This window comes from Anarrhichthys ocellatus, unplaced genomic scaffold (assembly GCF_004355925.1).
Source record: "Anarrhichthys ocellatus isolate YVR2014 unplaced genomic scaffold, GSC_Weel_1.0 scaffold29, whole genome shotgun sequence".
Classification (NCBI taxonomy): Eukaryota; Metazoa; Chordata; class Actinopteri; order Perciformes; family Anarhichadidae; genus Anarrhichthys; species Anarrhichthys ocellatus.
The window spans coordinates 4,601,441-4,618,351 of record NW_022280059.1 but is presented as its reverse complement, the minus strand read 5'-3'; the positions used below and the strand labels follow the sequence as shown (position 1 = coordinate 4,618,351).

The 16,911-nt window shown below is 40.9% G+C and overlaps 1 protein-coding gene across 3 annotated transcripts in view; it reads left to right on the top strand.

Moving 5' to 3' along the window:
- The window catches only part of stard13b (StAR related lipid transfer domain containing 13b), a 72,989-nt gene that overhangs the window by 20,704 nt on the left and 35,374 nt on the right, over nucleotides 1–16,911 (top strand). For 2 of the 3 annotated variants that reach the window (XM_031863778.1, XM_031863777.1), the window contains exon 5: nucleotides 3,938–3,971. In XM_031863778.1, the coding sequence (XP_031719638.1) occupies nucleotides 3,938–3,971 (34 nt within the window). Of the gene's footprint in view, nucleotides 1–608; nucleotides 804–3,937; nucleotides 3,972–16,911 lie in introns of those variants that run through there. The other variant, XM_031863782.1, reaches the window with a different exon arrangement.

Here is a 16,911-nt window from a genome sequence, read left to right as displayed (position 1 = left end):
CCCCCCCCCCCCCCCCCCCCCCCGCCTCTGGATGATCTCTAAAAACTGGAATGCACTTCATATCTCCCTAAATCTGCTGCACATCATGCATGCAGAGCTAATCTTCACTGGAATGTGTTGGATGTTGACAAAGATTTTGTCTTGTGCAGGGAGATATGAATATGTATATATGTTTGTTTATTCTTCATATCATTACTTACACAATAATGTCTATAAGGTGATGGTATGCACCTTTAGTCAACAGACTTCAGAACAGCCATTGTTTCAATAGCAAAGGGCAAAATCTCTCTCTCTCTCTCTCTATATATATATATATATATATATATATATATTCATAATTGAAGAGCTGCAACTTACCATAACTTGCAGTTTTTAAAAGTCTACTGACTGAACATATTAGCGGGATTATCATTTATAGTAGTTGCTCCAAAAATGCAATTTAGTCTGTTTTACCAAGTGTGTTGTTTATTCTCAAAACCAGTCTTCTGTGACTTATTTAAAAGCTCTTTTTACACACTGTATTTAAAGCGGAAAAGATTTGTTGATTAATTGAATTGTCAACTAATACAATATTTTCATTTGTGAAGATAAAGTGTCCAAACATTCCCGACTTACAGCTTCTCAAATGAGAGGATTTGCTGTTTTTCTTGTGTTGATTTTGGGCAGTCCCTGTGGACAAAATCAGTCCCGAATCCCTTTAGAAAACCTCTCATTTTACTGCAGCAGGCTGTGACCGGCGGAGCTGCATGGCGAAGCTCTGCTCCTGGCTGCAGGAGGAGCCGCTTCAGCAAAGCCAAAACTAGGTCTGTTAATCATTTTGTTTGATTTTGACAAGCATTACGAATAACTATAGAAGTAGACTATATCCTCGCTGATGGTCTCATTTGCTTTGGTCATATAAAGGCATCAGTTGTTCCTTTTTTTAACTTTAAATATCTTTGTTGTTTGTCAGAAAGACAAGCAATGTGAAAACATAATCTTGGCCTCTGTAGAAACGTAATTGTCATTTTTCTGTATTTTCGAACATGTTATGGGCTAAACAATTAACTGGTAAAATAATCAAGACATTTCTTGAAAATGAAAACGGTTTAGCTCTTATCGTATACATCTTGTTAGTAGTTATCTTGACCTTGCTGCTCAGCACAATGTTGAGGCCAGCTCTTTAATGTCTTCTAGTATTGGTGAGTAGAGATGTATTTGGATGGAGGATTCTTACTTTAATTGGTGTTGACAGAGATGGGCAGAACATGGGACACGCCGCGCTGTCATTCGGACCGACCGGTCCTGTAACTGCCCTGTTGACTCTCAGTCAAGGTGTCATTTGTGCTGGGACAGCAGCTATCATTCACACAGGCAGACCTGTCACTCCATGTAAACATAGTTGTTGGTGAAAGCAAAGAGGATGTCACTTTTCCTGACCTGCAGCCTTTGACATGTGTCCACCATCTGACTGCCACTGGACTGAACTATACGCCGATGTGTTTAAAGTGGGTCAGCGCTCTATCTATGCCAGGATGAAATACTTTCTCTTGGCTGTTGAAAACGGGAGAGTTAAGTGTTGAAGCCTTTGAAGCCTTGTCAAATCAGCACATCTCCACTGGGGCCCGGCATCCGGTTTTTGGAGTGCTAATTTTTGCAAGTTTATTTCTGGAACTGGGTCTAAAGCTGGTCCGTGGAGATTAACTTATCAGGTCCGTTGCATTTCCCTCCCTTCAAAGACACATGTGGGTTTTGAATGCACAGAGATGATGGCCGTTCATGATTCTGTACATTAAACCCTGCCTTTGAGCTCTGTTACAGATTTATATATGTGATGAAATTCTGCCAGACTGTGCCAAATCTCACAGTCAATAATGAGGGTTACATCAGTGGCTGCCCCTCATAGTTTTCAGAGACCCCGCTCACCTCTTCCATATTTAAACGGAGGTAAAAATACATATTTAAGGGTCTGAGTCATACGTTTATGACTTGTTTTTCTTGTTTCTCTGTTAAGTAAGAGTCAGAGACACATACTGGAGTGGTTGAGCATGCTAACCCTGGAACCACATGGACACCCTTGGTGGTTTAATATAACCTGCCAGAAATCTCTTGGCTGGGACTCTCTTTGCTTTAAATCTTCCTCTCCATCTGAATAAATCAAAGCTGGCCCTCCAGGTGCCCGCTGTCCTCCAACCTCATGCCGTGTGGCCTAAAAGTGTCAAAGACCGTGTAACAAAGACAGATAGTGCACAAACAAAGCCACCTGTCCTGTTTAATCCAGCCAATCGGGTCTTTTTTTTTTGTTGTCACAGCAAAGTGGCAGCCATATAGGTCGCTCATCCAGCCAAGTGCTTCTTTACACTGCGAGCGTTTCTGCTGCCATGATCACAGTGGGGGGCCGTGGCCCTCATGAAACATGCAGTACACGACTAACTTAGTATGTTGAGTCGAACTGACCAATGCAACTTTTGCACATACGTTGATGGGAGTTTGAATCAGCACCACGTGGGCTGACTGCCAAGTGACCGTCCTGACGGAGAGTCGACCGTATTGCAAACCTGCAGGCTCGGAGTTTTTGCTGCATTTCATCTCTGCCAGGGTAAAAATGTGGAAACAGTGACAGCAAACAAGAGAGTAAATCAGACCAGTGGGGCACTGGAGGGGAAATGGAGGAGAGACTTTGCCAAGGGAGGGCAAGCAATCCTGACTGGTCCTGATTAGGAAGACACTTTCAGTGCTTCTAGCGGTCATTTCATCACTTGCAAAATGAACCTTTAAAATCAAGGACCTCTATCACCCAGTGTTTTAAGCATAGATTATATATAAGAAGTGGACGTAGTCACAAGGACGTCACCTATCGGTTTGTGGACCTTGGTTTTTATAGCCTTAAGTTTGGCATTTTGGCCATCGCCATCTTGGATTTTTGCCATCGCCATCTTGTTTTTTGCAACCAGTGAACGGAAGTGACCATATTTGGACTGCGGAAGAGTGACGCCGTGTTAGAGACACCGTATACAGCTCTGGTAGCGACCAATCAGAAGGTAGCCACACCTTAAAACGTACCCTGCTTTATGGTCTACTTTACTCTAAATGGGACCATAATTTACTAAATGAACATTATGCCAAGACTATATGACTTCTGGTGACTAGTAGTTCTCTTGAATAGCTATGTTGAATACACTTATTGTAAGTCGCTTTGGATAAAAGCGTCTGCTAAAAGACTGTATTGTAATGTAATGACTAGAAACTACCAATTGAGACAACACATTCATATTTACAATGTTTACTGAGGTGATTATCCAAGGGAGAATCTTCTCTTTGCAACCAGAGGAGTCGCCCCTGATGGCCAGTACAGAGAATGTAAGTTTAAGGCACTTCTGCATTAGCTTCACCTTTCAGAATCAGAGGTTGACTGGTTTTAAGTGAGAATCAAGGTTTTCTTTCATTTTGCAGGAATAGGTTGTATGTATCATCCATTTCCTTACACCACTTTCCCAAACACAAACAATGTAACAATGTGTCTCAATAAAATGTCCTTTAATCTTCAGCTAAAAGTATGAATCTCATGGTGTTTCCTGTCTTTTTTTTCCATTTCCTGACTTAACAACAGATAATTTGGAGTCAACGAGTGCTAAATCATGCCACCATCCCTGCTGGAGATTCTCTTTATTGACTTAGTCATTACGACAGTGATTGCACTTTAAAAGAACGCAGGGTGACATCCTCTATTCCTGAATTCAGGGAACTGGGTGTGTGCCTCTAATGGTTTTCACAGCCAAATAATGTGACATGCTTTTTGAGCTACATTCAAATAGCCAAAGCCAAAATCTCAATTTTATTGTCGTTGCTCTAATCCCTCTTCCATGGTTTCAGCTATCCACCTCCTTAAGATGAGTAGCCTCCGCTCAAAATGATCTTACTGTCTTACTAATGGCTTGTTATTTCTTTTGTCTTGTAGATGTTCAATAAGATGACCAACGCAGCAGGGGCAGGTAAGACTTTATTCATATTTTTTTTCAGCAGTTTTTTGATGCAATGTGCTTACATTGCTCCCTCAGAAGTCAACACTATCACTACACATAAGAACGAGTCAGTTTAGGTCTCTGGGTCTTAAATATGTTGTCCCTCTGTCCGTCACGAGCCTGAGATGCACTGACAACCTTGTCCGGGTCTGTTTCTCTTCCTCTGTGCTCTGTGCATACTGGGACAGCACCCAGTGACTCAGGTCTAGCAGGTAGGAACAACAGATCAGTAAATGTGATAACAGTAGTGACCAAATGGATATTAGAAAGCTTGATGAATATGTATCTGTATGGCAGAGACCTTTAGAACTCTGCACACTTTGCCTGCATGTTTAAACTGTATTACCTTTAATGGTAAATACATTTACATTCACTGGAATTGAAAAGGAATGTCCAATCTTGGCACTGATGCCCGGGTATATTTCTGTTCCCATTCCAGCAAGAAAAGGTGCTGAAATGTAGAATTTAGAATACACAAGCTGAGTATAAGAATTATTGGTGTTGTTGACTGAACTTCATGTCTAAATCCGTTTTTAAGCTTGATCTTTTATGGGATCTGTTCAGTGTCGGTCTGCAGTCAGCACTGTACTGCGATTGAAACACTGCTGCTCTGCTGTCGGGCACATCATGAAAATCTCCCTGCAAGTCGATCCTGCACTGTGTCTGGGCTTGAATGGTGGCATTGCTCAGTCCTCAGACAATGTTAATAAGACTGACAGCCACAGGTGTCAGCTCCCTCCCTCCCTCCCAGCCGGCGTCTCAAGAATGTCTCTTATTTTAAAGGCCTTCTATGTATTGGTCACTTGGCGGGATGCAGTTCAAATTAGGCAGCGTGCCAGATCATTGTTTTATGTTTTGCTGAGGGGAAATATTTGGCCTGTGTGATGTGGCCCTTGGGGGGCAGCTGCGGGATTTGGATAGATGCCATTTTGGGCTCAGGTTGCACTCTCACATGACCTCTGTTGTGCATGATGGTAACGCACAAGTGGACATTATGGTCTGGAAAAATTCCATGTCACTTTTATGCAGCAGTTAACTAATGTGTGGTCTGCTGGTGTGTATGAGATATGCCCTGTGACCGATCTCTGGTCGTTCCTGGCTGTAATTCTTGGAAACCATTGTGAGACCACCGTGAATAACATCAACAAGTTTGTCAACACGGCTATGAGATTCTCCTCAAACACATTCATCATTCTATTTTCCCAACCTATGATTTTTATAGCAAGCTGCGTATTAAGCCACATGCTTTCTCTTTTAGCCGGCTGTCTCGGCTGAAATAAACCAGACTAGAGACGGTGACACTGTCAACTTTATATTTAATCATGAAGTTAATGAAGTCAACATATGGTTTCAACTGGACTCCAATAATAATATAACTGAATGAGAGCGATGAATGTTGTAAAAAAGGACAAAGCTGGCAGAGAGTCAGACACATTAGGTGTGATATTCCCCGTTTGTATTTTACAGCTGGGCTAAGGAGACCTCTTTTATGACACGGATACGAGGTGGCCAGATGGTTCTCAGTATCGTCCATAACAATGCTGTCCACCTCGTTAAAATGACATTGTCCAGGAGAAGAAAGCACATTCTCTGGGTCCAGATCCAAAATAGCAAAGCAGCAGTGAGAAAACCGTTGGTATTCTGTGCTTTGAATGTGCAACGTCTTTTTATTGCTCTCATATGCACATGGTCTGCACATTCAGTGTGTTTGCAAGAACACACGCATTTCCTTCGACAGCTGCCCATAAATAAAGCAATCTGGTCAACAATAGCAAGCTATTAAAGAACAACATGTGCAATGAGTATCCATTTCAAATCTTGAATATAATAAACAAAACAGGAACATGTATCTTACAGGCTCCCAATTGATCCTTCGTTAAGTCCCGCCTTTGAACGCAGTCTGGCCAATTACAGCGCAGCATCGGCAAAACGTTACATTTTTACCTAAAAACTTGTGTAGCTGAGGTTTGACCAATAATCTACAACAAGAAACAACCTGTGCGCTTACTACGACATGAAAACAGACACATGTGAAGCTGAAACATTGATTGGTTTGGTCCAAGTATTAACAAATAGTTGTGTTTAATTTATGCAATGTCAACATTGTTTTAAATCTTTGACAGGCAAATAAAACTCTGAGCCTTTTCTTTGCAGGTCGTCAAACCTGAAAAGATAACGTCAGCGGCCTCGCCTCTCATTTTACGCAAACGTTAACCGTTCTCCGCCCCGTCCCGGTAACACACTGACATCAAGTGAACTTCTGGAGTCTGATCACGGGTGATCAACTGCAAATGTAACTGCAAAAAAAAAAATAAAGTGTGTAAGTAGTAATGCAATGCGGTGAAAAGTCCCTGTTGGTCGTTTTATTCTCCGACACTTACCTTTGTTTGAGTCGGGAGTTTACCTTCCCCTCTGTCTGTGTGCCGCTGTGACAGCTGCGCCTCGTGAGATGCCAAACCTCCATCTCTCGGGAGCGAGCATGCCCAGAGCGGCGATCACGCGGTCAGCTGATCTGTCGTCCACATGTAAGTTATATTCTTGATAAAAATGTGGATGTTTAAAGCAGTGATTACCAACCGGAGGACAAGATAATTAAAGAATCCAGCATAAATAAACATACATGTCTGTTAGACTAAACTTTATGTTTTTCAGACTTTTATCTAAGGTTTTATTTCCTTTTTTTTAATGAAATATTGCATATTTTCTTCTTTGAGAGGCATCTAAAAGCTCTTTAAATTAAACAATCTCAGAGGGATTTATTTTTATTATTTAACTGCTCAAGTTCATTTCCACACTAAGGCTATTTCCTGTGATGAGGTGTCACACGTAAGCAACTACATGCTAAAAAGGTTGGGAACTATACATACAAAGCCTGTAGTTTTCAATTTCTGTACTCCCCCACATTTAAAATCTACACTTGGACTTATGCCACTTACTTTAAACCTTTGAATAAGATAATGGTTTGAGTTATGTAACTGTAGATATAACACAAAAGATCCCTTTCTGAATGATCTTTGATTAAAGACCAGGGCTAGTTGAACTTAAATGTCAGACAACTTTTCACCCTCACTAAGTCATGTTTAGGATTGTCTTGAGGGGAAAATATTGATCCGTTTCTCGGTAATTAGCTTTTAATGGCTTGTTCTTTATGTCATCTGACTTTCAAGATGTGAAAGAAAGGCAGAATAGTTGTTGAGATGAGTTCACACCTGAATGCTTACATTTGGTTACCTTGCTATTTGCTGTCATTGAAAATACAATTATTAAATAACAATGTATGTATAGGCTACTTGTATTGTTTAAAATAATGTCAGCAGGGACTGTTGACCCTGCTGACAGGGCCAACAGGGAATCTGGCCCTCTTTGAAAAAAGTTTGGATACCCCTGATTTAGAGAAAAAAAATACATGAGAGACTTGGTGTGCATGTCGGGTAACACCTCACCTTTAGCTATTAGAGACAGGTGATGTAGGTGCTGTTTCAGTAAATATTGATAAAAATCCAAATCCATTGATAAGATGGTTTCACTTATAAATGTTTTAGCTGCTGTTAAAATGAGAAGAGTATTTCACAGCCTTGATAAATCTGTGCCCTTGAGGACTTTTTAGTGTTTATTCAATGAAATAGTGTTTAAGCTCGCCCAGGCCCCGGGCCCGGCCCGCCGCCCGGTCTGCATTGCACCCGAGCTGCTGACGAGCTCCCCTCCTGGGTCTGGCTCCGGGAGGGTGCCCCGGTTTCCCTGGTCCGGGCGAGGTGGCTGAAGTCTGTGGGCTGCTATTCATCATTTTTGAACCGCTCTTAGTCTGGACTCTCCCCTGAGACCTGTTTGCCTTGGGTGACCCTACCAGGGTCCCCGGACAACATAGCTCCCAGGATCACTGAGCCTGATGTGTTTCAAGAAAATGACAGAATATTGAACAGATTGACAGAAAATGACAGAAAATTGAACAGAATATGACAGAATATGACAGATTATTGAACAGATTGACAGAATATGACAGAATATTGAACAGAATATGACAGAATATGACAGAACATTGACAGAATATGACAGAATATTGAACAGAATATGACAGAATATGACAGAATATTGACAGAATATGACAGAATATTGACAGCATATTGAACAGATTGACAGAATATGACAGAATATTGACAGAATATGACAGAACATTGACAGAATATGACAGAATATTGAACAGATTGCCAGAATATTGAACAGATTATGACAGAATATTGACAGAATATGACAGAATATGATAGAATATTGACAGAATATGACAGATTATTGACAGAATATTGACAGAATATGACAGAATATTGAACAGATTGACAGAATATGACAGAATATTGAACGGATTGACAGAACATTGACAGAATATGACAGAATATTAACAGAATATGACAGAATATTGAACAGATTGACAGAATATGACAGAATATGGACAGAATATTGACATAATATGGACAGAATATGACAGAATATTGACAGAATATTGACAGAATATGACAGATTATTGAACAGATTGACAGAAAATGACAAAATATTGACAGAATATTGACAGAATTATCTCTCTCTCTCTCTCTCTCTCACACACACACACACTCACACACACACACACACACACACGCACACACACACACACACACATAAAATTTGCTTCAAAATGAACACTTACAAATCAAAGTTTCCTAGATTATGGGTCAATAAATTTGGTCAACACACGTCTCTCACTCTGTTCACTCATTAATTGATCTAAAAATTAAAAATAAATAAATAAAATAAATTTCTTCAGTAGCCTTGGAGAAGGATTAGCTGACAGTTATTATGGTTGTGATTATCTGCTCTCTAAAATAGTATTTCAGCAATTAAGGTGATTAGACAAATCGAGAACAACGAGAATAAATAATGATTACACAACGTTTTGGGGTAAATCACTCGTCTTGGAAGCTTTATCATACTGTTGGAGAAATACATCACATCAAGCAGAGTGACAGAAAGCCATTCTGTAGCAGGCATAATGTAGCAGAGAAGAGAATGGCAATGACTTCAGGTCACAGTGAGGTCATGAGGGGGTCGAGATAATTTATCATCCTACGGATGGTCATCTTTCATCTCAAGGCTCCAGGTAAAGTTGACTTCTGCTCTGAGGTCACACTGCCATCATAACAAGCTTTTAATAAACTGAGCGTGAAGGTTCATTTTTAACAAAAACATCTTAACAAAAACAATTATAGCTCAAGGTAGCTTTACTGGCTTTCTCCCGGGCATTAAACCGCATCTCACTGTCGTAATCAGCAAATTAAGTTTGCTCAGTGACATATGACATGTCGGTCACATGATAACAGGTGGTCGTATATAGTGGGAGAATGTAACCTTCTGTCTCCTCCACTTCCCCTCGGCACTTGGTACTACAGGCAAGCTTCGGGGGAAAGGTCTAAGAGGAGCGGATGTTTGAAAATGGAGCATCCTTTGCCTAATCTCTACATAAACTACTCAATGAATCGTGAAGCAGCCACGTAGGAAATTAAACAGGGAGGAACTGCACATGTACTACATGTGGTACTGTCTTTACCACATACTGTAACAGCAGAGATCTGGAGTTGTTGAATGGTTTGTGGAAAGTACTGAACCTTGTGACATGAAGTGACGGGACGATGCTCGTGGTCCATGGTTATTTAGCAACATCTTTCCTGGTCTTGTGCCTGGGTGGGATTCTCACTGCATTTCCTACCCACTGTAGTCCACTTTTACATTAGTAAATGGAGTTAAAGGAATACTCACCACTTTCATGTTCGTGTCATAAGTATTAAGCTAGAGTCAGGAGGTTACTAGCTTGTTTTATCAATTTAACTGATTACAGGAGCTCTATGGAAGTTTTAAAAAATGCCGACCATACTTTTTAAAGGAACTAAAAGCTTCCTTCAGCCCATTGTTGTCTGCATTCGCCTAACTTTACTTTTAATGTTATCAAACAAAGAAAGATGTTCTTCCCTCATCTTAACATGGTCCTAAATCGATACTAGAGTACTGTTTTATTAATTAAGTGGTACACGGCTTGAAGCATCGGCCTTAATTTGGACTCTGGTCCCTGAGGCCGAGATGCAATGAGTTCCACAAAAGGTTCCTAGTCCCTGAGGAAGGTTCCTGCGTTTGAAAAAAGAGGCTCATCATGATTTTCCAAAATGATGTGCAGATTGTTCGGGCATTCTATCATTTCAAAATGTTTTTTAAATCGTGCATATAGCTGCTGTGAATGGGAATCCATCTCTCCAAGGTTGGGGCATGAAGTTTGGTGTGAGCATCTGAATTCTTACAACGTCCGTCTCTGGCCACTGGACGTGAATTGCACACAGTTTGCATTCAAGACGCAGTTTTACGTTCACACAGTACTTGTGTGATGACAGAATACTCTCTCAAGTACAGCCAAGAGGTTTGACTGCATTCCCAACAAAGCAGGTTTTAGCTAGCATTAGAAGAGTACGTTAGTCTATCATCACTAGCATTAGCACTTCTATGTACTGAAAGTACACTGAATGTATTCACATGCTGCTTTTACTTTTTAATGATTGTACCAGTGTTTAAAGCCCTATCTGGCTTTACAGGAATAGTGTTGTTCCTTCATTTCATTGTCTTCTGTCTCGATAGCCAGGTGATTTTACACTGTGATCTGTAGGCTTTTGTTTCTATCTTTATATCTTTGACCTGTTTTCACTGCTGAATCCTTCAAATTCATATTGAAGACTGTTCCTTTTGCTTCTCTCTGGGGTCACTGTTTCGTTTTTTCCCCAAAATTTGATGCAAGACGTACAGTTAGTGACAGTGTGGGCTCCGTGGTAGCTCTGACAGCTTGATGGAGTAGCATTGGGTGGCAGGCTTAGTAAAGGGTCAATTTACCTCAAAGACCAGTGATCTTTTTAGCATCTTAAAACATGCTTGTAGTGTGATTTCGGTGCCATCAACTGCAAACATATACATTTTACATACATATACAAAGTTATGTAACATTAATGCATACATTTAGGGACCTGCAGGAGCCATCAGTGAGTTTTTTAAAACTTGTTTTTGAATTAACTCTGCATTTCACTCAGCTCTGCAGCGGTTATAACAGCCTTGAATTCTGCTGCACAATGGCCAGTTTGTCTCATAGTCAACACTGATAGTAAGCGCTGCACCGTTTAGGATTGAGAAAGTGAAGAGAGTTTTCAAAAATAGTTTGGGGGATTTCAAAACTCTTCCTTTTGTTTTCATTTATTTAAGACTATGTAAGGAATTTAAGGGAAAAAAAAACACTCGACCTTTTAGCCCACTTGACTTGTTGTTTTGTTTTTCCTGAGGCAAAAAAAACAAAACCCAGAGTAGATGATGGGCCAAAGGTGCCTCATTCCCTCTCACACGGCGTAATTTGTACAGAAATCTATTCCCTCCAGTGTCTTTAATTGCAGTGTGGAAATGAATGGCTTCCTCTGGTGAGAGGAGGGAGCTATGGTCATCCTGCTGCCTTGACTGACATTCATCAAAGAATGAATGAATCTGCAGTGACATTGCAACGCTGAGAGCTCCACATCCTGTCAGAGTTACAGTACACATAAGAACGATGCTGCTGCATTCATCTGTCTGGCCTAAGACACGTTTTTAGTTGGCAGACATAATATTTTGTAATAGATATACGGTTGTGATTTCGTTCACAGCTAATGTATATTTTGTAAATGTATTTGCGTTTAACAGTGAAATAAAGATTGCAGCGGAGAGGTTAGACAAACGGAAAGATTGACAGGGTCCAAGGAGAAGCAGTTACGCAGAACTCTGTGACTTTTAACTTGCATAAATAGATGGTCATGTGCTTTGTTATGATAAACATCACCTTCCCAAACACCAGTCTGAGGGAAAGTGAGGCTTAAACAGCACTCTCTGGCCCAGAACTGTCAGGACGAAGTTTCCCACTCTGAGCTTTCAAACAGACAGACTGTGCGCGAGATCCTCTCTCTGAATAAATATGCTAATCTACTTTCAATGTGGAAATCTCCTGCTACTGATTATAAGAAAAGCAAAGAGGAACCTCCGTGAATCCCTTGGAGACTTCTATTTGTAAGGAAAGTAACGCTAAGCCCTGTCTCCCTCACACATTGGCGTGAATGATTCCCAGTGAAAAGCTGTAGAACAGAGGGAAAAGGGATGTGTTCAGTGTTTTAATCTAGCCATGTTTCCTTCAGTGGCTGTGTCAAATGATGGATTACCAAATGCAGCCTTGCTGCTTTTATTGATTGTCTAATCAAGCTGCAAACTGTTTTCCCACTGAGAGAAGTGTCTTTAGCTCCAGACTGTGAAAAGTGGGGATGAAATAAACATTGAATATGTGGGATGTAAAACCAGAGAAATGTGTAAATGTAGTACCCCCTTGGCAGCAAATGTTTCTAATGAAATAAAAATCTCATTGGTAAGATTTATATGTCTTTTTTATTGTTTTGTTTTGGCAGCATTTCTGTTGATGAGCAGTAATATCTGTGGGGTTTTGGCGCATCGTGTACTGTGCGTGGAAGAGATTGAATTGAATTGTCAGATGTACTTTTCCTCGAATCGTCTGTCAATGTCAAAGTAAGTGCGTCTGTAGTTGCTCTAGTTCTTTTATAGAGTATGTTTATCCATAGTGGGGTTCCCTGTTCAGTTTTGCTGCTTCCAGCAACTCAAAACATGTCAAATCGTATTCTGGAAACTAGATGATTTGATGAGAATGTGAAGATTTTAATTATTCATGTGAAACATTTCTTCATTTTCCAGCCTTGTAGTTGTGAAATGAATCACCAGTCCAGCAATACCTGAAACACCAGTGTGTGTTGTATAATGTCTATAGCTACTAATGCATTACAGCAGGGCTGTCAGCTGTTCCCAGAGCCCAGGCCTTCAGTCTCACCCCGGGTCACTGCCTGCTGGTGGAGGCTGACTGTGACCTCAGGCAGCTGCAGCGTCTCTCTTTCTCTATCTCTGGAGGCCTGTTACAGACCATAATATGCACATCACAAAACAAAACAAAAACTTTGGATGTTTTGAGCTGTAACATGATTATAACTCTGTTGGTATTCACTGGTCTCTATTGGATTCTGACCTCAGTACTATTTTTATTATGATTTTTTTTGTTGTGACAGAAAACGCTCACACTTAGCTCAGAGGGGAAATCATGTTTCTTAAAGGAATAGATCATTTTAGAAGGATTGTACTGTACTATTCATCTGAACCCATGATCAAAGATGTTGGATGGGGCTGAGGTCAGGTTCTGTGCAGTCCATGTTCTTTCACACCAAACTTGGAAAAACATTTCTTTTGATTTGTTGACGCCGAGGTGGAAAACACACTATTGTCTAAAATATCCTTCACTGCTATCACATTCACATTTCTCTTAATTTAAAGTTGTGTCCACATACTTATTGCCTTATACAGCATTGTAATCATCATGTAAATCTGTGGATCAACTATTCAACATGACGTATGAGTGAAAAGGGAAATTAGTCACAGACCAACTGTTCTTCTCTGGAAGTTTTAAGTTATATTTCCATACTTTTGAGCGGCGCTGTTATAGACATCCAGCAATCAGACTGCATGCAAAGACATAAATAAGACGTTAACAGTAGCAGTCTGTAAAATTCTGGGTTAACTGGGAAAAATTTAAAATTTGACAAGAACCAATGTATTCCTTGAAGGCCTAGACGACAACGTGGATTAGCTTGAGAGTACTAAGGGGAAGAGAGACCCTTCTTCTTCTCTGTCTTCTCAGTGAAAGTTATACGACAAGAGCCAAGATGTAAGAGTCATCGCAGCAAAGGAGTTTTTAAACTTGGTTGAAAAGGAGACGTGTCAATGAATCTGTCTCACCTCTTTGTCACCCCTAAGAATATGTGTGGCGCATTAGAAGTGGCTTCGGTATTGAGAAGAAAAGGCAACGTAGCATTTATTTTTTTCCACCCCGATGTTTGAAAATGGCCGAGCATTTCCATTTTCATCTGCTCTTTGACTATTTAAAGAAAGCCCTGGACACTGTGAAACGCCTTGATTTAAAGCCTGCACATAGCTGCACGGAAATCAATTTTCATGAGATCGTACCGTTAGTTGTGCTCCCCGACTGTCCGTTGGCTAACAGGTGCCAGATCAGTGACATCATGCACTAAATTTATAAGCAAGTAGTCATTTGTAGATCCAGCTCAGACTATAAAGGGTGCTGCTGGCATGACGAGTGCATGAAAAATTCCACACATGGAGAGATGGAAAATGACTTGTGGTTTCCTGAGTGCAGAGGCCAACTCGGCTGTTTGACAGGGAGAGAGTGGGGGGGGGCGGGTGGTAGTATTTCTAGACTTTTCTTTGTATATACAGTGATTTGTCAAGGTTATGAAAACATTAGAGAAACTATTTGGTTAACGTACGCTGAAATCTTTTAACGTTTTTATTGCAATTTCAACACTTTCATTGCAATTATTGTAGCTATCGCACATAAAATAGCCCATGATATAATTTAATAACACCTTCAAGGCCCTTTTACTGAATGAGATCATCGTGTTTGGGCCTAATTTATTGCCAAGTATAAATCATGTGGTTTGATCTTGTCGTTGTGTTTGTAGAACAGAAACCGTATTATCCGGCAGTTTTATTGTTCTTCGGTGAAAGGAAACAGAGTTATTGTTCTGATTCCCAATTATTACCACACTGTCAATTAGAAAAGAAGCAATAAATCCTTCTGGGGAACAACTTCCTCAAAACGACCTGTGTGTGTGTGTGTGTGTGTGTGTGTGTGTGTGTGTGTGTGTTGAGGAATTTAAGCCTGGGTTTTGTAAACTAAGTGGAAAGAGACGTGGGCAGCCGTGTCAGGATGCAGGCCAGTCACAGGAGGACAGGCACTGTGAGTGCATGTGTGTGTGTGTAAGGCAACACAAAAGCTAGCAGGTTGGTCCAGCACTGAGCTGCCAACTGAGAAGAATGGCAGAAACCAGATTTAGGAAGTAATGAGGCAAGACGGTCCACACTACCTCAAGAGCATGCACCAGGACTTAGCGACTAAACAGTCAACAGGCTGGAGTCCTGATATCTCCATTTGTGTGTGCACCTTTCCTATGAATGCTCACTAAACAAATCCAAACAATAACTCCTTTCTCATCCAAAGCCTTATCGAGTCTGCTGCTCCACTTTGTAGTTCCTCAGTGCTCCTGCATGCACGCACTCACACTCACACACACACACACGCACACACAGTATCCAAGCCAAGAACATTTCCGTAGGGTCGGTTTAGATGCAGCAACCACATTGGCCTCCCAAATTTCCCACATAAACCACAGAGATTCCAGATGTTGCAGAAAGGTAAAACGTTTGCTCCTCCGATGGGCCTGTAGCCCTCGCCTCCCCATGCTCGGGTTGGCCAAGCGCGTGGCACGGCTCACACCAAACACTGTGTCCTTCAGCACTGAAGCAAGGCCAGGAGTAACCATGCTACCGGAGATTTACATAGCTGTGCACTTCCACCTGCACCGAGATGACAAAAAAGGCAGCGCGCCGTTAAAAGAGGCTCTGTCCCGGGGCAGTGTAGCACTTCAGCTTTCTTGTGGTTTCAGACCTGATTAAACAATTTGGCTCAGTAATCAAAGAGCAATAGCAGGCAGAGACAGAGCAGACTTCCTGTATCCTCTCTGCTCAGCGGCATTAAAAGTTAAGGGCCCAGCAGGACCTGTTTGTATCTCAGTTTGAAAACAATACCTGCACTGTACTTCCAGCTTATCATGGCTGATGAGTTGAGCAGGATTGTTGGACAGTGAAACCAAACACGCATCGTTATTAGAACTTATCATTAATTTGCTGATGTTTTAGAGAGAGATGATGAAAGCACAAACACATCATTTTTTATCAGAGTAGAGCATAGACTGTTTATAAGAAGTGGACATCATCACTTTGACGTCACCTATGAGCATGTAGACTGCGATTTTGAATCCTTGAGTTTTGTTTTTGGCCATCGCCATCTTTGTTTTCTCAATCTTCTTATTTTGCAACCAAGTGACACGAGGGGGTGGAGCTATGTACACTCGAAAGCTGAACCAGACATTTTCAGGTGACTATAATGTTACAATTGGAGGCTGCCACCTGGAGATGAGGCATAAAACTTTATTTCTTTTTTTAAATTGTTTTCTTCTGTGTTGCTAACTTTATGTGTTCACACAGATGTTGACCAGTTTAGTTTCTATTGGATGGACATGTTTTATTTTGTTATTATTTTGAGAATCATGTGTTTGAGACCTTTGGGCTAAAACTGTCATTTCATAAGGATTGTATATATCAGACATTTGTCATAGGAGGGGAAACTTTAATTCTAAAGAGCTGTCATTTTCTCCTTTGGTCTTTGTTAGACTCTTAACTCCAGTTTGTCTCTTGGGACGATGGTCATCTTGAAAGATAAACATCGACTTCCTGTTTGAAAGGCCAATGTCATGCTACAGTAGGCTGTAATTTATGAAGAGTTATCCTGTCAGCTGTACTTATCAGTGATTGCTGTGAAGATGCCTTGGAGCAAAATTCCCCAAGTGTGCATTTCACATCACCAGAAAGGTGATGGAAATTAGTCCCTGGTGAAAAAAAGAGACTTAAAACCAGCTTTAAAACGACTTAAAATCAATAAAACATGAGCTTGTTTTCCGTCTGCCACCTCTGTGAGAAAAAGAGTGAAATGGAGGCAGTGAGAGTGATTGAGAGAGAAATGTACCTCTGTGATTAGATCCTCATTGCTCTAATAGAAACCAGGTGCTGGACAGTGGTGTAAATGTTTTCCCATGCATTTTTGTGGGCAACACAGCCTTAACAGATTCAGACCTGACAGCATTACATGCTTTGTCATTCAATGAAACAATAGCCACGTACGCTTGTCATGCCAGTTTTACAT